The sequence below is a fragment of the Lissotriton vulgaris genome, chromosome 8 (assembly GCF_964263255.1).
Source record: "Lissotriton vulgaris chromosome 8, aLisVul1.2, whole genome shotgun sequence".
NCBI classification, from domain to species: domain Eukaryota; kingdom Metazoa; phylum Chordata; class Amphibia; order Caudata; family Salamandridae; genus Lissotriton; species Lissotriton vulgaris.
The window spans coordinates 982,569,663-982,596,791 of record NC_141696.1 but is presented as its reverse complement, the minus strand read 5'-3'; the positions used below and the strand labels follow the sequence as shown (position 1 = coordinate 982,596,791).

At 44.7% G+C, this 27,129-nt stretch overlaps 1 protein-coding gene across 12 annotated transcripts in view; it reads right to left on the bottom strand.

Annotated features, from left to right (window-relative positions):
• The window catches only part of MYCBP2 (MYC binding protein 2), a 2,065,574-nt gene that overhangs the window by 1,202,204 nt on the left and 836,241 nt on the right, over positions 1-27,129 (bottom strand). For all 12 annotated transcript variants that reach the window (XM_086934832.1, XM_086934837.1, XM_086934835.1 and 9 more), the window contains 2 exons: positions 18,915-19,015; positions 17,055-17,270 (listed from right to left, as the gene is read on the bottom strand). In XM_086934832.1, coding sequence (XP_086790958.1) covers positions 17,055-17,270; positions 18,915-19,015 — 317 coding nt within the window. The remainder of the gene's footprint in view (positions 1-17,054; positions 17,271-18,914; positions 19,016-27,129) is intronic.

Sequence of the window (27,129 nt, the reverse complement as noted above, 5' to 3'; positions counted from 1 at the left end):
AGCCTGGATCAGGTCTTTCCTCAGTGACAGGTCTCAGACCATCTCACTGGGCCCCTTCCAATCCAAAGAAAAAAAAATCTCGTGTGGAGTACCCCAGGGCTCCATTTTAAGTCCCCTTCTATTCAACATATACCTCATCCCCCTGCTTTCACTCATAGAATCGTTCGGCATAATCGTCACGTCTTATGCCGACGATACTCAGCTTGTCATCCCTCTCGAAGACAACTCCAACCTGGCCGAACTCAACCTTAAATGCTGCCTCACAGCGGTCTTTCAATGGATGGATAACAACCACCTTCGCTGTAACTCCAGCAAAACCGAAATCCTGCCCATTGGGAAGAACGCATCTTTTTGTCCCGCTCTGTGGTGGCCTGATAACTCTGCTGCTCCACCCCAGACAGTTTCATCGGCCAGAAACCTCGGAGTCATCTTCGATTCCGATCTGTCCTTTGATTCCCATGCCACTACCGTGGCGGGTAAATGCTTTGGCATTATAAAATCCATGAGAAAGTTCTGCGACTTTCTCCCGCTCGACTCCAGAAAGACCATTGCAGTAGCCCTCATTCTCTCTCGGGTGGACTACTGCAACGGCCTCTTGGCAGGGACCAAGAAATCCACCCAACTAAAACTGCAAAGTGTCCTGCACACTGCCGCGCGTCTGGTCTTAAAACTCCCACGTAAATCCTCTATTTCCACTGCCCTCAGATTCCTCCACTGGCTCCCCCTGCACAAGAGAATCCTATTCAAAATTCTCGTTGTAGCCTTCCGAGCCTTCCACAAATCTGGCCCAGTTTACCTTGCGAAACGTTTCCCTCATTACATCCCGGGTCGCTTTCTTAGATCCTCTCAAGAAAACCTCATGACCCTCCCCAAATTCAACCTAAAAACCAAAGGCGGAAAAACTCTCAGCACCCTAGCTATCAGAGCCTGGAATAGTATGCCAAAGCATCTTAGATTCCAGACGCAAGAGAAACCCTTTAGGAAACACCTCAAAACATGGATTTTTAATCTCTCTGACGACTGGACTAAAGCAGCCATCTAAACCCCCCACTGCCCTCCCTCTGATCTGGTCCCAGGTTTTCATAGCGCCAAGATGCTCCCTTCGGAGCGAACGTCTGCGCTTTACAAATACCCCTCCAATATCCAATATCCAATATCCAATAGGGTTTTTAATTATAAGGGAACTGGTTTTTTTCATTGACTGAGATTTGTGGAGAGAAGAGATGACAGTGGGTGAATGCAACAATGGGCAACAGTTGGAAGAATGGATCAATGAATAGGTGCAACGAGTGAATGATAAAGTGCATGAATGTGTGAATGGCTGAATAATAAAGCTGACTGAAAGGGGAAGTTGAGGAGTAAATTATGGATAGACAAATTGGATTTATATGAATGTTTGCATATGGTTCAAGCCAGGTCTTTTATCAATGGTATATGTGAATAGATGCTCACAATGTGGAAATAACTGTCACTGTGGTGGAATCCAGGACCAGCATCATGCAAGGGGTGGACAAAATCATGCCATGAATGACCACAAAATGCACAAAATTAGCACCTTTTCTCATTAATTTCTTAACTTCATCTTGCACTGTGGCTACATCCATCATAAACTCTCATTAGACATCCTTCTTATGACTTGAAAGCTCGACAAATTAATCTCCAGTGAGTACACAGAGTATGCAACAATCTCCTATATGCTTGTTAATGCATGTTTACCATTGGCCAGTTTACACGTTTTTCTTTTTATGTAAGCTTCCCATTCAGTGCTCACTGTAAACATTAATTATCCATCCACTGAGAATAGATTCCACTCAATGGATCAATCTCATTATGCAACCCTACAATGCACGTCTTGACAACTTCGTCATTATAGGAGTGTGCGCACAAAATTTGTAACCGTTTGTCCTCTTAAAGCCTTGTCTTCAAAAAGAATGAAAGAGGGTACAAAACAGTGGAACGATTTTATCTTTAAGTACTAGAAATATATGCCTTTGATTGATGGCCATTCAGCTAGTTAAGATCATGCTTTTTGTTTATTGGGAATTTTTATATAGTGTGCACAAGGCGCAAAAACATGATATCAATTTACACAGTAAACATCAAGAGCAAGATCTTGGTATTGTCGCAGTACAGATAAAAAAAACTGCTACTCATCGATGCTGACAAAGTCAGAAGAACAATTCTGGATGTTAACAAGGTTATTCGATATTGAAAAGATAGCGGGAGTATAGTCTGCATAGGACATCATGCTAAAAAGCCAAAGGACCTTCCTTATAAAAATTACCAAAGTGGAGACATACATTAAAAAGTGGGAAGTACTGAGGTAGCACCCCTGCAGCACACCACAAGGGAATCTAAAGTTAACATGCCTGAATCATTCCCCGTCGCCGAGTCGGGAGTGCCACGGTAAATACAAAAGTAGTGCCAAGAGTAAATAATAGTAGTAGGCTAAAAGAAAAAGCCTAAGGCCTAAGTCTTAGTAGCCTATCTACATCATTATAGTGAAAAGAACCAAAGATTGGTCCCAGCCAATCAGCAGCTAGCACCCTCTAGAACCTTCCCAGAAGAGGCAGTTCTCAGATTTTCCTAGCACAAGTGAGAAGTAAGTATCCCAGATATAGAGAACTGACTAGCCGGGGAGGAGGGTGGGTGCATGTGAATCTATGAAAGATACCAATACTGGATAACTGTAGTTACAAGTAAGTAACTTGTTTTTTTATCCAGTATTGGGGTATCTTTCATAGATTCACATGTCTGAATCAGAGTAGGAAGCAGTATAACCATATACTGTCGTTTGCGGATGGTGGAAGACACTGGTTCATAAACTCCCAAATAGCATCCTCAGTGTTTGAAAACAACTTTTTTTTTTTAAATGGAGTAGTCTTAAAGAAAGCAAAGCTATATCCAAGTATTATACACATATATATATATATATATATATATACACATACACATACACTCACAAATATTTAAAATCTTGCAGACATACAAATCTCTACATTTGCATGAATATTAAAGAATGGAATAATACATAAAAGGGAAAAAGTAGCCATGTCTGATCTTAATGAAAGAGATAGCGTAGAACAGCCTGTCCAACCGCTGCATCTTCTTGATTCGAAGTTTGAAGACAGTAATGCTTCGTCAACATGTGGACATTTTGCCATGTCGCAGCATGACACATATTTTCCAGAGTTACTCCAGCAAACAAAGCTGTTGACGTTGATACTGTTCTTGTCGAATGAGCTTTGACTTTCCTCTGCAAAGGTTTGTTAGCCTTGTCATGGCAGAAATGAATAGCAGATGCTAGCCATCTGGTTATTGTTGCCTTTGTTACAGCTTTTCCAAGAGTTGCTCGACCATAAGCCATGAACTGCTGGTTGGATCATCTGATATCCTTAGTTTTCTGTAGGTAGAATTTGAAACAGCATTTAACATCCAGCGAGTGTAATGCTCTTTCAGCTGGAGTGGATGGATCCAGAAGGAATGTTTTTAATCTTACCGGTTCGTTAAAGTGAAATTGTGTTGGTACCTTAGGAATGAACTTGGGATTTGTTCGAAGGGTTACGTAGTCCCGAGCAAAATGTAAAAAGGGTTCCTTTATAGTGAAAGCTTGGATTTCACTAACCCTTCTTGCAGTGGGAAGAGCCAGTAAATGGGCAACCTTTCAAGTGAGGAATTTGAGATCCGCTTTATGGATCGGCTCAAATGGACGCTTCATTAACTGTGCTTTCATAAATTGTTTGACAAGTGAAGAAGAGCAGAGAAAGGGGAATTTTGAGCATTTCCTGAATCTAGAAAAAACAGCAAGATGTACTTTGACCGATGAAAAAGTAAGCCCAGACTTGGCTAGAGAAAGCAGATAATGAAGAACTTGTTCTGCATGAGCTTGAATTGAGTGAATATTATTTGCCTCACACCAACAGCAAAATCTATTCCATAAGAGGCGATTAGTCTTGATTGTGCTTTGGGCACGAAATTTGGCCAATATTTCACAACAGTATTGTGAAATGTCGAAGTCCTTTAACTCTAAGAAATCAGGAGCCATGCGGTGACTGTGGGTCCGGATGAACCACTTGGCCTCCGTCCCTTGGCAACATTGTAGGCGTCGGCAGTAGGAGGATGGGTTTGTCTTGAGACAATAGTAGAAGTTCCTGGAACCAATATTGTCTTGGCCAACGGGGTGCAATCAGAATTAGACGGCAACCTTCCAGCTTCATCTTGCGGAGCACCTTCGGAATCAATGGTATTGGGGAAAAAGCGTATGCACAAATCCCTGACCATTGCATGGACAAGGCATTCACACTTGAGCTCTGTTGAGGGAACCTGCTGGCATAATATCGGCATTCCTGGTTCTCTCTCGTTGCGAATAGATCCAGTGGTGGTTTGCCCCAAGCTTGGAACACCGAGTTCGCTTGTTCCTTTTCCAGCTTCCACTCGTGACAGTCTGTGCTCAGCGTGTCCGCCAGGGTATTGTGGAGACCCCTGACGTGTTCGGCTCTCAGGGCATCTTGTGGAATGTGACCCATTCCCACAATTCCTGAGCCTCTTGCAAGAGCGTAGCTGATTTCGTTCCTCCTTGTTTGTTAACCCCATGGCTGCTAAGGCAATTCCCCTCCTGTGCTGGGATTTGCTCTATTTCATTGTTTTATGACGAGCTGGGCTCGTCATCAGTGTACGAGGAGGCTACACCATGACGAGCCCAGCTCGTCATCAGCTTGGAAGGGGTTAATATAATACAGGGTGATGGTATTGTCGATCCGGACTAGAACAGAGGAACCCGCAATCCTCGGGAGGAATGCTTGGAGAGACAGAAAAACGGCGTGGAACTCCAGCCTGTTGAACTGCTGTTCTTGTCTGTGAGACCATCTTCCTTGAATCTGCAAATCCTGCAGATGACCTCCTCATCCTTCCATGGAGGCATCAGGCGGTAAAATTAAATCTGGAATGGTCCGTAGGAACGGGAGACCCTGGGTTAGATTCTCTGTCTGCGACCACCAATGTTGAGAATTTATCATGCGCGGCGTGACCCTGATGGTATCGTCGAACAAACCCATGGCTTGTTGCCATTTAAGTTGCAGTTCCTCCTGAAGAGGTCTCATTTTGAGCCATGCCAAGGGTATGAGATGTATCGCTGAAGAGCACATCCTCCGGAGCGAAGCAAACATTCGGACTGAAACGGACCTTTTTAAAATTAACCTTACCAATTTTTGAAAACGCAGCTGGCGGCTGTGTGACAAGAATGCGTTGCACTGGACTGTGTCTTACCGTGCTCTGAGAAAAAACATGACTTCGAGAAGATGTAACTGATTTGCTGTCGTTGAGAATCAGCCCCAGAGAAGAGATGGATACATCCTGCTGTGGCAATCTTGGTTTCGTGTTCTGAAGGACCTTTGAGCAGCCAATCGTCTAGATAAGGGAATACTTGTATTCCTCGAGATCTCAATGCTGCTGCTGCCACTGGTGTCAAGCACTTTGTGAAAGTTCTTGGTGCCGATTTCAGCCCAAACGGGAGCACTTTGAACTTATAATGGGCACCAGCCACATGAAAGCGAAGATATTTGCGATGTTTGGGGTGGATAGGTATGTGGATATACCCATCTTCCATATCCAGAGAAGCCATAAAATCTCCTTTGTTTAAACTACTAAAAATCTCGTGAAGATGAGGGGGAGGGGGACCCCTGGGCGGAGTAGTAGGTGGCAGTTTGATGAATTCCAGGGTGTGGCTGTTGGTTACTAGGTCTAGAACCCATTGGTCTGATGTAATTTCCTGCCACTTGTGAACAAAAGCTGAAATCTTCAGGCCCATGGGTAAAGAGGGTAAAATGGTTGGCGCCCTGTGGAGATCACTGCTTCCTGTTCGTGTCTTGGCCTTGATACTGTGATCTCTTTCGACCACCCTGACGGGAGAAACTAGTCGCAGATGTCTGGCTGTAAGGCTGTACTGGGACTGATACTGCCTATTCCGTTGGTTTTGATATCCTCCTCTTGATGAAAAACCACGTCCTCTCGCTCCTCTGAAAGATCCGTGCCCGTATTGAAGGGTGCCTAATGATCGTGCAGTATCCGTGTCAGTTTTTATAGCTAAGAGGGCCTCATCAATATGTTTACCAAAACAAAAACTCTCCAACATAGGCCATGTCTAGAATCTTTGGTTGCCCCTCAGGTGTGAAAGTAGTGGCTTTAAGCCATCTTTGGAAACTAAGCACTGCAGCCCCTGCTAGCTGACGGAAGGTGTTGTTCCAGATGTCCAAGGCGCAATCTATAGTTTCCGATGCAGCCCGTTCTCCTTCCAACAGAATCTTTCTTTCTTCCTGCCTTGGGTCCTCTGGAATGAGGTCAATGAGACACGCCATGTTCAACCACATTTGACGGTCATAACAGCCAATTATGGCAGCTCTAATAGAGGCCGCTGCCATGGTAGAGATTTTTTTGCCTATAAAGGTCCAGACAACGTCCTTCCTTGTCAGGCAGTGTGGTGATAGGCGTTGTGGGAATTTAGATCGCTGTTGGGCGGCCGTGCAATTTCTGAATCTGGCTGAGGGTGCCTATCAAACAGATGGGCTGTTAGCAAGTGCACAGTATTTATATTCTATGTGCCGAAGCACTGCTGAAATAGATGTAGTCTATTATAGGTACCACTCTAGTGATCTTCCCAGACTCTTCCTTTAAATCATGAAGTAAACATTGTTGTTTTTTTTAAATTCTTTATTGTTCAGTACATAGCATATAGCATTTATACGTCAATCCTTTAAATCATTAATGTAGGAATGTTACACAATTTACAAATGATAACACCAAAACATTGATATACAAAGCAATTGTCTTTCATATCGATATCTCCATATGTTGCAACATAGGCTGTCAAATTTTTATCCCTAGTTGTTTTGTCCTTAGAGATTACTATAGATAGCAAAAAGTAAAGGCGAGCAGGGTCATCCCTGCCGGGTTCCCCTAGTTATATATACAAAAGATGACTTTACCCATTGTACAAATTTTGGCCCGTGGACCTTTATACATAGTTTGTAGCGCTGTCAAAAAATGGGGTCCAAACCCCATCTTTCGCATTGTGGCCCAGACAAACTACCACGATACGCGGTCAAATGCTTTTTCAGCATCTAAAAAAATTATGCCTATATGCTTTTGCTGTACCATAGCATTATCCAAAAGCGCGATCACCTTATGCAAGTGATTAACCGTACTCCTGCCGGGCACAAAGCCATGCTGTTGTCTGAATACCGCAATACAAAAGGGGATGAAGAACGGAGCGTTTGAGCAAATCAAACACTCACCCCCAGTCAACTGATCTGGGTTTAATCCATCACCATTCTTTAGCTCACTCAGCCACCCCAGTTCAGACATGGCCATATGCAAATCAGTCTAACCCTGTGCCTCATGGGAACAGTCCAGCCCGAACTGCCAAGCCATGTCTTCCCTGGACCGGAAACAAGCATCCTGGGACCGGTTTTGGATTCATAATCCTCTTCAGCCAGGCTATCTTGAATCCAGTGGCCAAGTGAGCAAGGGACTGTCTGAATACCAGCGGGGGTATAACTTGTGCCAGCCAAGTTGCGAGGATTTTTGAATACACCTTGCCATCAGTAACTCTCCTCCTCTCTCTTGAGAAGGACACTCTGTCGTTGTTTTTTGACTGAGGCAGTAATAATAGACATGGAGTTTTGCTATAGACTCAAGTTAAGAGGATTTCGCTGATGGGAATTTTTTTTTCCAATTGCCTCTCTCTGTGAGAAGTGCCTATCACGACTCAAGGTAAGCCTTTAGGGCTTTTTTGCGGGCCCTCTGGAGGCTGCTGGTGCGATCTCTCCCATTGACCTCTCCTATGAGGTGAAGGAATCCTTGTTGTCCCCATCAGAAGTGACAGATTAAAATCTATGTAGTCCCAATAATAGCCTCATCTCTCAGAACATGAGAGTTATTGAGGAAAAGGTTAGACATATTTCGTAGTCTATTACCTTGTTTTCTGCCACTCTGCCATATTACTGCCTTAATAGTGTCAAATAAATGAAGTATGATCTTGGATGATCCAAAAAGAAGTAATAACTGAAGAAACGGAGCAGAACTCAGGGAGACTCCCTTCACACACGACGTGCGGTGAAAACCGGAGGAGAACTGCATCTGCTGGGAAAATTCTAGAGGGTGCTAGCAGCTTATTGGCTGGAACCAATCTTTGGTTCTTTTTACTATAATGATGTAGATAGGCTACTAAGACTTAGGCCTTTTCTTTTAGCCTACTATTATTTACTCTTGACACTACTTTTGTATTTACCGTGACACTCCCGCCTTGGCGACGGGGAATGATTCAGGCATGTGAATCTATGAAAGATACCCCAATACTGGATAAACAAGGTTTTCCAGAAGTGGTGGCCTAAACAATGGACAAATGCTCAGAAGCTCAGAGTACCACACTTTCTTAACCCAGTCCGGGGCAAATGAAACGATTAGCGTTTTTCCTATCCTTATCTTTTCAGAAACCAAGGAAGGGAGAGGGAGCAGAGGAATTGCGCACAGGAGCCCTTGTTCTATTACAGCTGTAATGTGTCTTCAACCGAATGACTCAGAGGAATTGCCAGCAAACAAATTTGCTGATACTGTGCGTTTGACAGTGGCAAACAGATCTAGCCAGGGCATTCCACACTGATTGAAGACACCCTTGACAGTGTAGGTATGGAAACACCACTAATGGTCTGCCAGACAATACCTACTTAGTTTGTATGCTCTGGCAGTCAGGGACCTTGCCAGGCAACTGGCGACCAGGAAATCATATGATGGTTCAGACACTTCCAGAGGTGACGAGTCTCCTAGAACAGGATCCAAGACCCTACTTCGCCCTGCTTTCTGCAGTACCACATAGTGGTTGTTTTGTATCAGAGATCTGCCCAGCCTCCTTTTGATGGATGGTAGGAAGGCTTTGAGGGCCAGATAGATGACTTGAAGAAGGTTGAGACAGAGAGAGTGGCCTGCTGCAGGTCAGATGGAATCACCAGCCACCTTTGGAATCTGAATGGAGTCTGAGAGGCAGAGCAGATGCTGGGGTTACTGGGACCTGAGGGTTCACTGCAGGACCCACATGCACCATCTGGTGTTCAGGATGAGGAGGTTGCATAAAGTGAGGAGACCAAGAAGCCTCAGTCATCCGGGGGCAGTCCGGCTGACCCAACAAGGGTGCTCAGGTCTCATGATGCTTGGGGACACCCTTGGTCCTCTTCTCCTTGGGTCGGGGAGCCAGGTACAAAGGTGTCCTGAGGCGTTGGGATTCTGTCATCAGAGACACTAGTGGCAGAAGGGGCTTGCAGAAAGAGGCTGCAGGCAGCGTCAGTGAGTCCATTGTGGGCAAACTTAGTACTGGTCTAGGTCGCTGTTTACGACCTGCATCTCCTCCCTCCCTTTCGTCTTCTGAAGACGTTTGGTCCTCTCTTAGTGGCACCCCTATGTTCGAGGAAGGTGTTATCCAGGGCATTACAGGCAGAGAAACATGCTTTGGCGTAAAAGGAGAGGAAGGTTGAGGCGGTGCTACTGGCTGTCCCTGTGGAGGGTCAGGATATCTTCTATAATCCTGCAGCATGGCCTGCAAATCCTTGACTAGCGATATAGGCATTTGCACTTCATCATACCAGGGATGAGGATAGTATTGGTAATGTTCATAATGCAGTTGGGAGGGGCATAACATTGATGATAATATTGCTCTTTCTCATCTTCATCGTCTTCCTCCTGTTATTTTATTTGGAGCTCTGATGGGCTGTGTGGTTGCCCAAAAGGCCTGTCGTCGTCTGACTCTTCCAAGTCCAACAAGTGACTTGGTGGCAAAGGTGAGACCTTGCTAGGAGATGTCAATTCAGGTCTTAAAGCAGTTTTTGTTATTTTGGTTATTTTCATCATTGTGGACGGTCCAGGCGACAATATCAATGTTAACTTCGGCATAGATGGTGCCGTCGTCGACGGTGTTTTCAACAATGTTGCAGTCTATGGTGTCATCATCGACAGCATCTTGATAATATTACCGTTGTCGACGAGATGGGTGTGTCGATGGCTGTTGTAAGCGAATTTCTGGACGATTATGGTCTCGTAGACGAGACAGTGGTGACAGTCGTCGATGCCAGTGCTGACGACAATGTCATAGACAGAGTTTTGAGAGGTTACTTGACCTTGACGGTTCGGAGAAAGAAGAACGCTTACACTCCCTTGTCTTCACAGATGGAGTAGAAGTTTGAGAGGAGGCCGCCTCGGTGGAGATGATTTGGTTCTTTTCCTTTCTCAGAGACTTTCCTCAGCAGGCCCTTAGTCACATGATCCTGACCTTTTATTGGGTTTCACAGATGTATCACTGTCCTCCTCAGAAGTGGTATATTTCTGTGAAGTAGACTTCTGTAGCCACATATGTCGCCTTCCATCCATGTCTTTTAAGGTTTTAGAAGAGAAAGTGTTACATACTTTGCACTCCTTTACCTGATGTTGCGGGTAGAGGCAGTAAAGACAGTCGTTGTGTGGATCATCCGCATGTAGCCTTTTCTTCCCACAGATTTTGCAGGATCTGAAGAGGCCCTTCTTCGAAGTCTCAGACATAGTGGTTGTAGATAAATCTTCAAATGTAAAGGAAAAAACTGAGGAAGACTCTGATCCTGCAAAATCAGGAACAGTCACATTCAGTGACATGCGGTAAAACATCCGAGTGATTCAGACTCTGTCAGGAGTGTTCTAGAGGGTGCTGTCACCTTATTGGTTATAGTTCAAGTTTGGTTCTCTTTTAAAAAAAGATATACATAGGTTATTAAACTTACTTTGCATTGCCATTGTAGCCTATGATACTAATGAACAAGTTACTTACCTTCGGTAAAGCTTTTTCTGGTAGATACAGTATCTGCCTGTGGATTCCTCACCTTGTGAATATCCCCTGCGCAGCAGCCAATCAGAAACTTTTGTAGCTCTCCACGCCAGCGAGGTCATGGACGACGTCACAGAGGGTACGGCTCCGTTCGCGACCCCGCTGACGTCACTGGATCCATAATAGGGCCTCGTTGGCATGATGAAGTCAGTTCAGCCCTTTTTTCCGTGCCCCCGAGGCACACGGACGGACCGACAAACAGTATTAGCATACATAGTACACAGTATTCAAAACAACACACACAGTCTGAAATCAATGCAATATGCATGAACATATAAATACATCCATTAAAATTTTTTTCAAATATACACTCAGCAGGCATAGAAGAGTGGACAACGGGTAGGCGGGTGGGTCAGTGAGGAATCCACAGGCAGATACTGTATCTACCAGAAAAAGCGTTACCGAAGGTAAGTAACTTGTTCTTCTGATAGATACATCTGCCAGTGGATTCCTCAACTTGTGAATAGAGTCCCACAGCAGTACCCACTCACGGAGGAGGGTGTCCACTCTGCTATACCAAGAAATCCTGGAGGACAGAGCGTGCAAAGTGGCCGGCCCTCCTCACCTCGGAATCCAAGCAGTAATGCTTTGCGAAAGTGTGGAGGGAAGCCCAAGTCGCTGCTCTACAAATATCTTCTACAGGCACACCCTAGACAAAGCAGATGTAGTAGACTTTGCTCTAGTAGAGTGAGCTTTAATACCTTCTGGAGGTTCCTTACCAGCCAGGGCGTAGCAGATCTTTATGCACAGGATAATCAATCTTGACAGCGTGCGCTTGTGCACCGCTTTTCCTTTCTTACAGCCAGCAAATCCAACAAAGAGCTGGTCATTCACACAATAGTCCTTAGTCCTATCGAGGTCGAAACTCACCGCCCTCTTAGGGTCCAGGCGGTGAAGCCGCTCCTCCTCCTTGGAAGGGTGAGGGGGAGGATAAAAGGTAGGAAGGGTAATGGACTGCCCCAGATGGAAGGGAGTCACCACCTTAGGCAGAAAAGCAGCCCCGGTCCTAAGTACCATTCTCTCAGCATGAATGGTCAGGAATGGGGGTTTCGAACTAAAAGCTTGAAGCTCACTTACCCTCCTTGCTGAGGTAATTGCTACAAGAAAAACAGTCAAAGTGAAAGTCAAAATATGCTTTATTCGGTATGCTTTGCAAAACCATATAAGCAGTCACAATTAAAAACATTTTAAAAATCATCACATACCAGGCTGCATTCCTAACAATAAAAGAAAAACAGTCTTAAAAGACAGAAGTCTCATGGGACACTTGTGTAAGGGTTCAAAGGGTGAACCCATCGAATAGGTCAAAACAAGAATCAAGTCCCATTGAGGCACAATAAATGGAGTTGGAGGGAATTTGTTTGTAAGACCTTTTATAAAACGTAATACAATAGGTGACAAATAAAGACGGCTGGTCCGGCAAACAAAGGAATGCCGACAAGGCCGATAAATAACCTTTTACAGTCGTCACAGCAAAACCCTGCTGGGCCAAAGAAAGAGCAAACTGAAGTATGTTGGACAAACAAGCTCTCAAGGGGTCAATAGATTTCTCTCCACACCATGAAACAAATTTGGACCATCTATAAGAATAGATTGACTTGGTGGAAAGACGCCTGGCCGAAAGAATTACATCCACCACATCAGGTAGGAGAGAAAAAGAATTCAGGTTGCCCCGTTCAATCTCCAGGCATGAAGGTGTAAGGTCTGGAGGTGGGGGTGTAGAACCTGCCCCTCCATCTGAGAGAGGAGATCTGCCCTGAGAGGGAGACGAGCGGCGGGCTCGAGGAGAGGTGGAGAAGATCTGTGTACCACACCCTTCTTGGCCAATCCGGGGTGACCAATATAACTTGGGCCCGGTCTTGGCGAATCTTCCTCAGAACCAGAGGAATCAAGGGTATAGGAGGAAACACGTAAAGGAGTTGTGAGCACCAACTCAACAGAAACGCGTCCCCCAAGGCTTCCTGCAACGGATACTGGAGACTGCAGAATGATGGGCAGTGAGTGTTCTCGAGAGTGGCGAACAGGTCCACCAGAGGAGTCCCCCACGTCTGAAAGACGTGACGTACTACCTCTGGATGAAGCCTCCACTCGTGGTCGGCTGAGAACTGCCGACTGAGAATGTCTGCACGAACGTTCAGAACTCCGGCCAGATGATTTGCCATTAGACAAATCTGGTGTTCCTGAACCCAGGATCAGAGATGCAGAGCTTCTCTGCAGGGAAGATGCGACCCCACTCCTCCCTGCTTGTTGACATACCACATCGCGGTCGTGTTGTCTGTCAGGACCTGAACCGACTGACCGCTAAGGGAAGGGAGGAAGGCCTTGAGTTCCAAACGAATCGCCCTCAATTCCAGAAGGTGGATGTGAAGCAACCTTTCCTCTGGAGACCAAAGACCCTTGATCTCCAGATCCCCCAGATGAGCACCCCACCCTAGAGTGGAGGCATCCGTTATCACTGTGGCATCCGATGGAGGCAGATGAAAGGGCTTTCCTTGAGACAGATTGCCCTCCACACTCCACCAAGACAGATCCGCTGCAGTTTCTCTGGAGATCCTCATAGACTCCCTGAGATCTCCGTTGTGCTGATACCACTGCTTGCGGAGGCACCACTGGAGTGCCCTCATGTGCCAGGGTGCATGGTTGACTAGCAGAATGCAGGAAGCAAACAGACCGAGCAGGCGAAGGACCTTCAGGACTGGAACGACCGCTCCATTGTAAAACAAAGGAATCATTTCCTGAATGTCGAGAATCCTTTGAAGTGGAGGGAATGCTCGACAAACAGTAGTGTCCAGTACTGCCCCTATAAACAGGTTGCACTGTGAGGGCACTAGGTGAGACTTGGGTACATTTATCGAAAAACCCAACCTGTACAACAACTGAGTTGTCTCTTGCAGATAATGGAGCACCTTCTCTGGAGACACTGCTTTGATCAGCCAGTCGTCCAGATAGGGAAAAACAGGAATCCCCGCCCTCCTGAGATGGGCTGCCACCACTGCCATCACCTAGGTAAAAACTTGAGGTGCAGTAGTAATTCCAAATGAAAGGACCGCAAACTGATAATGTTGCGACCCCACTGTGAAACAGAGATACTTCCTGTGCGACTCCAGGATCGGGATATGAAAATACGCGTCCTGCAAGTCGAGCGACACCATCCAGTCTTCTTCCAGCAGCGCTTGAAGAACATGCGCAAGGGTAAGCACCTTGAACTTCTCTTGTTTCAGATAAAGATTCTACATCCTGAGATCCAGGATTGGGCGAAGCCTGCCATCCTTCTTGGGAATCAGGAAATACCGGGAGTAGCATCCCTGACCCCTTTCCTGCTCTGGAACCACCTCTATCGCGCCTTTCTTTAACAAAGTCAGAACTTCCTCCTGTAGAAGACTGAGATGTTCTTCTGAGCAAGCCCCTTGACAAGGAGGGTAATTAGGAGGGAATTCCCTGAAAAGAAGAGCATACCCATTTGCCACCAGATTGAGAACCCATTGGTCTGTAGTGACCGATTACCAATCTCGCAGAAAATGGGTAAGCCAACCCCCCACAGGACCAACATGACTGAGAATGGGGAATCTAGGGCTGCTTTGCGGCGGCGATGGGAAGAGAGGTAGAGGAAGAGGAGGAGGAGGGTTGACGACCTCGTGGACGACCTCTGTTTCTTCCTCTATATGACTGATACAGCGTATTTTGTTGCTGCTGCTGACGAGGCTGCCCTTGCGAGCGAAAAGATGACTTCCCAAATCCTCTGTACCTACGAAAGGAACCTCTGGATTGAGTCTGCAAGCCAAGTGATCTTGCTGTGGCTTTACTATTTTTTAATCTTTCAAGTGCGGCATGAGCCTTCTTACCAAACAGACCTGTACCGTCTAAGTCCAACAAAGTAGCCTGCACATCCTGAGAAAAGTCTGTAGACTTCAACCAAGCTCCCCTTCTCGCAGCCACTGCAGAGCCCATAATTCTAGCCGCCGAGTCAGCCATATCCAGGCCACTTTGAATGACCTGGCGCGCAGCAGCCTGGGTATCATCCGGAACCTCTTAAAAGTTCTTCCTGTCTTCACCAGACATTCTTGGCAGCAACTGTTTAGAGGAATCCATCAAGGCATGGATATACCTTCCCATCAAGCAAGTTGCATTTGTTGATTTCAGTACCATGCTCGCAGATGAAAACACCTTCTTAGCAGACTGGTCAATCCGTTTTGACTCCCTGTCAGCTGAAACCTGAGGAAATGCTCCTGAAGACCTCTTCGAGCAAGCCACCTGAACTACAAGGCTCTTGGCAAAGGGTGAGCTGTCAAAAATTCGGGATCCTCAGGTGCCATCCTATATGTCCGTGTCACAGCCCTGGAGACTGCAGGTGCAGACAAAGGCTTCTTCCAAACCTCTAACACTGGCTCCAGAATTGCCTCATTAAACGGTAACATAGGCTCAGTCACAGCGGACGGAGAATGCAACACTTCAGTCAATAAATTAGACTTAAATTCGGTGGAAGGAAGATTAATGTCCATTAATTCAGCAGCTTTTCTCACAACTGTATGATATGGGGCTACTTCCTTCGAAGGAGCATCTGAAACAGGAGAAAAATCCCACACAGGGGAAACTTCAAGACCACTTGCATCTTTTACTTCTGCAAAATAGTCCTCAGAATCAGGAAGTTCACCTTCCCCCAACTCCTGCCGATAGCGTTCCTCTTCCACAACTCTTTGAGCCTCCCTCCTGGAGCGGATCCTCGGAACTGGAGTCGATGGTTCCACAACCGACTCAGTCGGATTCGGGACCGGCGTCGAACGCGGACCGACGGCGCCGCTTGCGCCGAACGAGGGCGAACAAACGGCACCGAAGATTCTTGGTACGGCGCCGGAGATTCTCGGTATGGCGCCAGAGCCATCAGCGCCGGTAAATTCCAGGACTGCGTCGCTGGTAGAAAGGGCATAAATGGAGCCTGGGCATATGCTTTAGGAACACGCAAATTGTAGGCAAAAGGACCCATGGGACCCGTAGGCGCACCAGAGGGGTACATGGCCCTTGCGAAGACACCATACATAGCGTTAAGATAATGTGATGGGTCTTGAGTCTGGAAAGAAGGATAATTTCCCGGCGCCGCCTCCGAAGTCGGTGTACCTGGAGTCGGCCCAGCCGGCGCCGACAAAGAAACCTCTTCAGGCTGCTCCTGAACTTCTTGCTCTGGCTCGACTTCACCCGAATCCGAAGAATGAACCGAATCCGAAGGAGCCGGCGTCGGTGATCGAGAGACTTCGACTTCAGGAGTCACTTCCTCCTCTGGCGAGACTAGATTTCAATGAGAAGGATCGACTTCACCTCTGTGACGTCGTGGAGAAGATGACCTCGGCGCCGGTTCTTTATCAGAGTGACGCCTCGAAGAGTGCTTCTTTTTCTTATGTCTCTTCGACTTTGAATGTCCCGACACCGACTTCGAACCCGATCTGGATTCGGAACGAGACCTCGACGTCTATCTTCTCTTACTCGCCTTCTTATCCTTCTTCATCTTGGCCATAAATAACTTTGCCTCCCTTTCCTTTAATGCCTTTGGGTTCATCTTCCTGCAGCACATCCATCGACGTCGTGATCGGAAGACAAGCACCATACGCAATCCTCGTGCGGGTCAGTAATGGACATCTGCTTACCGCACTCCCTACAAGGCTTGAAACCAGATTTTCTCCCAGACATCTTCGAAAGGAAACGAGAAGAACAGACAAGAACAACTATAATAACAATGTTACTACGGAGAGTCCCAAGAAACCGTTGACGGCGCGGAAAAAAAGGGAACTGATGTCATCACGCCGACGAGGCCCTATTATGGATCCAGTGGCGTCAGCGGAGTCGCGAACGGAGTCGTACCCTCTGTGACGTCGTCCATGACCTCGCCGGCGTGGAGAGCTACAAAAGTTTCCGATTGGCTGCTGCGCAGGGGATATTCACAAGGTGAGGAATCCACTGGCAGATGCATCTATCAGAAACATACTGCTTTTCTGTGTTGCCGTGGGACGTCCACGACTGGGAATGATTTAAGCATTTGAATCTATGTAAGATCCAATACTGGAGAACAGTGAAAGTATTAGTTTACAATGGGTAAAAGATAGGAGGATGCAATTTTTAAATCCAAAATTATACCCTGCAAATATCGCACACTGGGTGCAGAGCTTACCTTGTAGTGTGTTATGCCTGCTGGCTTGTAGGGGTGTTCACTCTCTAGGACTGCATAATGATTGGAGGTAGTGCAAGCACTGAGCTGCTCAGGCTGGTTTCCAGTGGTACTATCAGTGGACTGATTGGGATTGAAGGCAGGTGGAGAATATTTCTGGTTCAAAATGGCTACCGAAGGAAGTAACTGTTGAACTAGCCCAAAAACTTCAACGGCAGCCTGCAAGAATAACATTTTGTTCAGGCAATTAGAGTAAAGTAAATCAATTACAAACTGCAAGAGATGAAGTCATACATTGAATGCATTTAAATAACATACAAAAAGAACATCAGTGATTGACTGAGTGAACATACTTTTCTTTGAATTGACTACATGTACATTTACACAAAAATCAACTTGACATTTCTACCAGTAGGAAAAAAATGCTAATTCAACTTCTGCATATAAGTTAGAATTGATCAACTATTGTTAAACTGCATGCCCAAAGACAAACATTTCATGCTTACAAAGATCAACATGTTCCCGCTATTTAGTTTGCAGACCACAATCAGGTGAACTGTATTAAAGACTAAAACAACCAACAATCATTGCATCCGCTAAGACTAATTTTCTGCTAGGTAATGGCAGAACAACGTGATAGAAACATCTTCAACTACACATGAGGCGATGCGAGACTACCTCCTGATAATTTGAGAAAGCTATAAAAAAGGGCAGGCTATTGCAAGGGTGGGGATCAGGGTGTGAAAGAACAAAGAGGTGACTTGCACATTCAAGTGCTTAGCTAACCATACACTCCACTACAATCACACAAGAATACTGTGGTCACGAACGAGTACAAAGCACTTTATGTTCTTCTTACAATGAATAAAATCTTTCCTGAAAGAACATTTTAAAATGCATATTTGGACTTCAACTAAAAAGGAAGGGACTGCAATTAGAAGGCACATCACAGTCATAGCCATCAGTGATGGGATTTTCTGAATTAAGATGTAAATTAAATTAAGAAAAAAAACTGTGATGGCCAATCTGAGAGACTGTCCCCCAATTACAGACTGAGACATACATTTTAACTACTTACATAAAACATATTGCACCCTATTGCAGCTTCACACAATGGGACTGGTTACTGACTCGCGCAGCCTGCGCGGTCACGAGTCAGGAGCTACATTCTTACACCTGGCCTGGACATGGGTGGAGAGCTTCTAGACTGCGGTCTGTAGCACCGTGAGTGCCATTATAGAGGCCCTATTCTCACCTGATCCTGTGGTGTGTTTACTTGGGTATGTTAAGGATGCTCCGGACAGATGCAAACACCTCACTGCGATGCTACATCTTCTGGCTAAATGCAGAGTGGCACTACACTGGGGAAGAAAAAAGATTCCCACAAGCTGACTGACTAACTGACGTCTCCTACTGCCAGGAGCAATTAGCAGCAAACTGGGAACTTCTGCCAGTTACAACCCGTTCTAAAGACATTCAGGAGCCCTTTGTCACTTATATTCGACACAGCAACCCTGACAAGACAGAAGCATTGACTCCGACCCCTGCTAGTGTACACACACTACTTCACTGTGACAGCTCCCTGCTGGATTGGGATGCCCTGCCATTCACATGCACCACATAGCCTAGATTAGTAGGTTGGTGTATATATAATATTGGATTCACAATGATGTTATAAGTGCTTTGTGCAAGATGTAAGTACTGTACTCTGAGCTTTTTTCTACTGTGTACCCGAACACGATTATGTTGCTCCATGAATTACTCTGCTGGGGGTTTTTCTCAGGATTTGCATCTCTTTTTGAAATCAGAAAATTTTATAATTAAAAAAAAAAAACTGTAGTTAGATGTATTTTAGTTGCTTACCTTTGGAATGGCCGCAGCCACTGGTCCTATATGCGCAATAATAAGAGGAAGTAGCATAGAAAACAGACTGGAAAAGCTAAGCAGTTCTGGAATGTCTTCAGCTGGAAAAGAAATTGAAACAATATAAATCCAGTAGCATTATTCATTATGTAAAATATAGAATTAGTCATGAATCCTAGGTATATTTTATACATTCGCTGTCTACATAAAAAACCTGGATGGGCGCTTTAGAAGAAATTGAAAGAAGAAATATTATTTATCAGTAAACGCTGGGATGCAGCTCATTCATGATTTAGTTTCCTACAATGTGTACATTTAAGTTATGCAGCAGTTTGGAACAGAAGAACCCCACTTTCATTTAAGATTTTGGGGTTTACCTCTATGAGTGCCTATACTTAAGACCCTTAGTGATGCTGAAGCCAACAAAGCCTCTGCTTTCTAGACTACCTTCCTCCATTGAAAGATGCTCACATGAAGATATGGAGTGTTCACTATTCCTGCTGAAAAGTTGACATGTATTTGTCGAAGTCTGGCCCAAGCTGCTCCCCTAAGGAGCTTCACCCAGCACAGGAGGGTTTAAATATGTCACGGTCACGGGCACCTGCATTGGAAGCAGGAGGGAACAGGAGAGCATGTCTGCATTACTGCTATTAGAGCTGACTTTAAGTAAATTACTGGGATCCTTGTTCCCTTGACACAAGAAGAGCACTGAGGCCTAGCTCGGATCACTATGGACCGGGCAACTGGCCAGCCATAGTTCAGGCTTCCCTGAAGGAGAGTGCAGGTGCAAGAATCTATGATTGCGGATGATTCGGACTGAAGAACAGCAGTAGGCTGATGGCTTGATGCATCGGACATGGGTAGGTTTTGGGTTGTGAGTAGTGCTTAAAGAAGGAGAGAGATATCATTCATCAGAGTATAGCAAGGTGATTTCTTAGGGTCCTTTTACCTATGCCAGTCCATGACGTTTTCTCACATTCCTACCCTTCCTACTGACCTAAAGGTTAGGAGTGGGAAATAAGCAGAGGAGTATTTGTGAAAATAACAATCTTCCATAGACAGTATAAAGAGCACTGAGATGTTTGCAAACCTATAACAGGGTCTCAAGATTAATATGTGTATGTGTTTTTCTAATTTTCTAACTTGGAACACAGAAAAGGCAATCTATCAAGGCAAAAGTTAAACGTTACAGCATATATATATTTATTCAAGTTCCCTTTAGCATCATGGATAAAAAAAAACTCATAAAAATCTAGAGAACAGAAAGAAATCTTACCCAATCAATTAAGGAGTCACTAGAAACTAGAAGTGAAAAATAATTGTCAGAATGAAGAAGCAAGGATGTTTATAATAGAGGGTGTGACCTATGGCACAACCCTACAGATGGAATACGGTACTTAAAATATCAACCCAAATGTACACCACCAGACAACGCTGTGCCTCATACTTCTTGTGCTGAAGATAAGGGCAAGTGTTGCCATCTGCTGACCTGAATATCAGGTGGATCACAGGAATACAGTAATGACCCGAAGGAGAAACTTTAAATAATCTCAGAGGATGAAGAGGAAAAAGACTAAGAATAACTTGTGCTGGAACAGCGAAACAGAAGCCAAGACCATCATCTTGAGTAGAAAACAAAGCATGAACTAGCAATGTCGAGACGCTCTTAAGGCAATCAAAGCACTTTCTTTCATGGGGCAGCAGCTTAGATTTTCCAAAAAAAATCACGAAGCCACTCCATTTAATGTTGAAAATTCTTCAGTGGAAGGTATCCCTTGTTGGAAAATTTAAAAGGGATGAACAGCCTTGAAGGGAACATGGTAGCAAGGATAAAACACAGAGGCGCATCATGTGGTCAAAGAGTGTTTAAGGTGGGTATCACAGGTAAGGAAGAGCTAGGTGGACAAGCAGGTCTGGGAGGTGTTCCCATTCATTCATTTCATTTCATTCATTCATTTCAAAACTTTATTCGATTCAATGCAAAGAATCATAAAAGTAGAAGTACATTTACAACACACAGTAAAAATTCACTATAAAAGGCAGTTTTACAGTTTATGGCACTATGAAAATTCATTGGCAGGTAAAGTCACATAACCATATTATTACTTTAAATTAATCATCTCTGGGTAGTACATAATTCATCGAGCAAGGGTATTTTTAGGAACAAGTAAAATAAGTAGTAAAAAGAATCACGGTGCAGGAATATAAAGTGTACATATCAAGTGGTCTGATTCTTGGGGCAAAATTTTAGCCATACCGTTTCCTAATCTGAAGTGATACGCGTATAAAGTTCAGCATTGCACAACAGACTGTAGGGGATGACAGAGATATTAAGAAATCATAACCCTCTTTGTGATGGCGTATTTGTTTTTCCTTGAGAATCGGTTTAATAAACCTGGTTCTCTGGTCTTTATATAAGGAACAAAAAAGAACAAGATGCATTGTGTTTTGGCTATCTTTGTTATTACAGTTGCAAGGGGGGAGTTCCTCACACCAGCCCCTCTGTATAGGGAATGCAAAAAGAAAATGCAAAGTATGTAGCCTAAATCTTGTCAAGTAAAAACGCCATTGTACATGATTTGTAAAGGTCAGATAAAACTGGTGCTGTAAGGCAGCCTTGGGGGCATAGGGGCTGTCCATGCAATTTACAATCGAAGATTTCCAGTAATTCGATTTAATTACATTTTTAATATCTCCCTGTATATTTTCAGGATTGTCAAAGGTGTCACCCAAACCTATTTTATGAAACATTTCATTTACGTAGGATAGCCAGGGGATTTGATTCATATTTGACAATTTCAAACAGTCCTGGATGATATCCTTAGTGAGCTGTAAATCCTCCGATAACCATATTTTGCCCCATAACAATAGAGGAGAAAGACGAATAATGTCACTTACATAATTTAAACCTAGTTCATTGTGGGCGAATTTGTTTGAGGAGCCTGATGGGATGGCCAAGACACGTTTTAAAAATTTGTTTTCCATAATCTGTACCGTGTCGGGGCTATCTGTCCCCCAGACCCCTGCCCCGTAGGTGGCAATCGACAGACATTTGGCTTTATACAGAGTTTTTAAATGTATAATGGGTTTTTGGCCTAATTTGCCACAGAAGCGGAACAATCCCTCTATTGAGCGACTAGCACTCTGGACTCGTGTCTTCATTAACGGTGCCCAACTTAATTTGTGATTAAAAAGGTTTCCCAAGTAATTAAAATTTTCAACCTTGTCAATGACGGAGGTACTCACTGCAAACTTTCTGCTCTTGGTGCCCTTCGGGCCACAGACCATGATAAAAGACTTAGCAAAATTCACTTTAAGATCTAGGTCCAACATAAATTTGTGAAAGGCATCAAGGCAGTGCTGCATACTATTTGCAGTAAGTGTCATGAGTACCGTATCATCGGCATAGGAAAGCATTGGAATGCTTCTGCCATTTACTTTTGGGAAATCATGACAATGGTCCAACAAGTATTTTTCCAGGCCATTAGTATATACAAGGAATAAAAAAGGAGCTAATATGCATCCTTGTCGGACACCCTCGGTCGAGGGAATGGACTTGGTTTTCTCTCCCCCTGGCCCAAACCTTATGGCCACCGTAGTAGATTCATGAAGTCTGCGAAGAAGAGTGACCAGGGGTTCCTCGAAACCCATTTCCTCCATCATTTGCCACAACTTACTACGACACACAGTGTCAAATGCACTTGATAGGTCCATAAAAGCAAGATGGATTGAAGATTTTCTTGCCTTTGTGTATTTCCCAATAATTAGGGCCAAATTAAGGCACTGTTCAACAGTGCCTTTGCCTTTTCTAAATCCATATTGGGAATTTACAATGAGACCCACCGAATCCGCCCATGATTCTAATCGTGCTAAAATAACCCTGCCCAAGATCTTACATGATGCGTCAATTAAAGAGATTGGGCGATAGCATCGGGGATCTGATCTATCGCCCTTCTTAAAAATTGGCACCACCACTGCCTCCTTCCAGGATGCCGGAATATGGCTAGTGACAACTGCTTTAAAAACATTCAACAACACAGGTGCCCAGACTTTGACATTGTGCTTAAAAAAGTCCAAAGGTACTCGGTCGGGGCCAGGTGCTTTTAGTGATGTGCCTTTTAATAACGCATCCTCCACTTCTTGCAGAGTCAACGATAAACTCAGGGAAAGGGAAGATTGGGGAACCACAGATACCCTTACATCTCCTGTCGATATCACGTTTGGTTGGATTTTATGAGGATTAAAAATGTTCCCAAAGTGAGTTTCCCATGAATCACAGTCAATCTCCATCACAATATTATCCATATCATTATTTGCAAAGAGGGGGCGATTGATGACTTCCCAGAAAAGTCTGCTATCCTTTAATTCTGTTGACTTTTCTAAGTCTTCCCAGGCTTGATTTTTTAAACCCAACTTCCTTGATTTAATAGCTTCTTTATAAGCTAATCTAGCTGCTCTAACCGATTCTATATCCCTAGGTTTTTGTTTTAATGCTGCTTTCAGCGATCTCTGTGTTGCTGAACATGCAGCATCAAACCATCTGGGGCCTAACTTTTTGTTTTTACCAATCGGTTTTATTAGGCGCTCAGCTACATGCTCACATAGGGATTCAAAATTACCTATAACCTCTTCTGGACTGGTTGTAGGTATGAGGCAGGCCTCATATTCAGCACTATATCCATTTAGGATCTCTGCCTCAAGACCCACCGCGTCTATTTTGCCCCATTTAAGGGTGATACCTTGATTTTTACTATACTTTACCGGTTGCTCCCAGATAGAATGTTTGGGTTTAACCGGACAAGACAAGGTTAGAATTAAAGGATTGTGGTCACTGGCAGCATTAGGTATTACTTCCAACTTATCGACATAGGAAAGGTGCCCACTAGAGACAATTACAAAGTCGATGAAACTCATAGTGCCCCTAGTTCCCTGAAACGTCGGAGGTGTTCCCATCAGGGAAGCAGGTAACGGCAAATGGGTGGCATTTTTATGTGCCGGTTTTGAAATGCCAGGGGCAGTACAAAGCTTATGCGGAGCAGCACAGCAACATCTGCCAGTGCACGGGAGTACTGTAGTTTAAATTAACTGGATCCAGTCAAACGCCTGGGCATATTCTAACATAAGGAATCTGAGGTAAGAAGTATTCAGCAGGCGCCCCTTTTTTAAAGTAACAAGTAACTAAACATGTTGGCATTGGAAAAAAGACTTGGCACAGTCTAAAACTGATAAGATGATAAGCTTGCAAAAGCACACAACAGTTGCACTTCTTTAGATGTTTGCGACATACGTTCCTACATAAGGCAACAGACGTACCAAAAGTATTCATGTTGTCATTGATGGCGGCTGGAGCTCACATAAGGAAATGGGGGCAGAGAAGTATTGGATGGAGAAGGTGCAAGGATTTCTTGTTTTGTCCAGAGGACATCCAGAAGTGAGTGGTAGTTATGAAAAATTTCACTTTAGTCAGGATGCACCTGCCCGCTGCTTATTGTCTATAAGTATTATATCAGCCTTAATCAGAACAAAGGCCTTGTGGTCTGCTGTCCAACTTCTCCATCCATTGTGCTATTAACTGTCAGTTGTATTCTCTAGATTTGTCCCTCTTGTTAAGTTTACTCAACTTCTGGGAGAAAGATTTTTCAATCCTATCTAAGACTGCCCAACCTTGGTCTCAGTAAGAATGATGATGATAGGGGTGTAGGGGATCGCTCACTTGTTTTGGACCTATCCATATTCATCTGAGTGAACACGTCTACCCTTCCACCATCACTTTGTTCTTTGATGTTACCATGCTCTCAGGCCAGCTTATCACCCCACCCCCTTTTTTTCTTTTTTTACAAACTGAGCATGGTCTCACTGCTGTTTTGCAGGTTGGATTTGTTCTTCTGTGAACCATTCTTACAATGCTATCTACCAAAATTAATGTACGCACCATTTGATAATCTATCAGACTTGCTCTCTTCATATGTGATCAAGCTTTCTTCTCTCCTCCGCCTCTCCCACTCTCCAGGTGAAGAATGCAATCGCCAATCTGCTCAGACATGACCTTGCTGGTTCATGTTATACACTGACAACCTCCAGTGCTCATCCCTTCTACACCTCACTGCACTTCCAGGGAAAGCGGATACACTCATCCCTCTTGATGAACGGCAAGTCAATCAATATTCTATTTATTTCTGGTACAGCCCATAAAACACATACAAAACACTAAGCCTATAATACAACGGATAAAGAATTTAAAACAATAAAAAGGAATAATCATCGGAAGCCAACAAACCACAGACTGACAAGCCAGTCAGTGAAAAAGTATTTGGTCACAACCACTCACTGTGAGGGGGAAGAGTCAGTGGGCCTTTCTGACACAGTGGCTCTTTTTTTAAATGTAAATGACTGTTAGTGATTTTAACTTTATTTCAACTATAGGTCGATAATAAAACATCAGTTAGAAATTAGCATATGTTAAAGACGCAATTGTTATTTACATGTGTCATGCGGTATTAAGTATTGGGTTTGATCCTAACAGTGTAAAGTGCAGAGCATACAGGACAAAGAAGTTGTTTTCAGTGTTTTTTTTACTTACTAACCTACTAGAGGAAGAGTTACTTACCTTTGGTAATGGTATATCTGGTAGAGACACAGTCTTGCTGCAGATTACTTAACTTAGAATATCTCCCCAGGCGTCAGACTAGATCCGGAAAATCTTTTTTCCCCAGCAATACCTCTGCACGCCGGAAGGCGTAGTCGCCCGACTCCGTCCTGACCTCGTCCACGGAAGTGACATCAATGGAGCTATATAAGCCCCTCCCGGCGTGCTGCCGTCAGTTTTCTGCAGGAAACTTTTCCGCGACACAACGTGGAGCAGTGCAAAAAACTGAGATAGAATAGGAATAGTGTGTTAAAAAAGAACAAAATCGTTGAAAAGGCACCCAGTACCCGGAGGGACTGAAAGGAGCTCACAGAGTACGTGCTGCGAGAAAGGGCCCAACAAAGTGCCAAGCCGTGCCCCAGAGTAACTTAACGCGCGAGGAGCACAGGTGGAACAACATGAGAAGGTAGTAAAAAGTATAGACCTGGACCACCTTAAAACATGGATGGAGTGGAGAGCCAAATGGCTCGAAAGTCGAACCACACCCCTGCGCCAAAAGAAAGGGGCGAGAACACGCCACAAACCATTCACTAGGACGGAGGAGAGTCCATAGGGCCCCACGCAGAACAACACAGTGAGGTGCGAGAGCACCCCTCCGGAAGACCACGGCCACGAGAAAGTGGGGCTAGATGGAAAAACACCATATGAAAAAGGCCTTCGCAGAGCAGGGAGGATGGGCAAGCGTTAAAGAATCTGTGACTAGACTGTGTCTCTACCAGATATATCATTATCGAAGGTAAGCAACTCTTCCATCTGATAGAGACATCTAGCCGCAGATTCCTTAACTTAGAATAGATACCAAAGCCATACCCCATAAGAAGAGGGTCTGTGAAACAACCACCAAGTTCCAGGAGAAAACATTCATCAACTGGTGACGAAAAACGGTGGAAACCGCAATGGCAGAACATCGGGCATCAGACCCATGACCCAACTTAAGGAGTATGAACAAGGGATGGTATCGACACGCAATCCAACGAGGGACGGTGTGAGACCTCTCTTACCAGAAACAGACGAAAAGAAAAACACAACTAGAAGTTCCGTGCCAATGTAAGAAACAATGCAGCAAGACCTTCAAGAAGGATCCAAGCATCGGGTCCTATAATCCAAGAGGAACGAAGTTCCAAGGGTCAAAACAACATGACAACGGTAGAGCATACAGCCTGAACACACACCACAGAGGAAGCCACAAGAAAGAAGACTGTCCACCCCAGAACAGGAGCCACAGCATGAGGCCCGTGGGTGTAAGAAAAAAAACACATTAATGTGTACTGCCTAGGACATGTGACAACAGTGGCAGGGCCGAGCCCCCAGCCTAGTGCCAACAGAGGAGCCCTGTGAGAAAGAGGCTCTATATATACTGGACAATAATGAAGTACAGTGTGTATAGAGTCCACAAACCCCAAGGGTATAACAGAGGTTAAAGTCAGGACTGACCTTACTCTCCAAAGTGGTAGCTTGGTCGAGCAGTAAGGCAGTACCAGAGGGCAGTGCAAAGCATTTGTTGTACACACTAAGTCAGCAAAGGATTTCACACACTCAAAGACTGAACTCCAGGCCAATGGTTTTTAT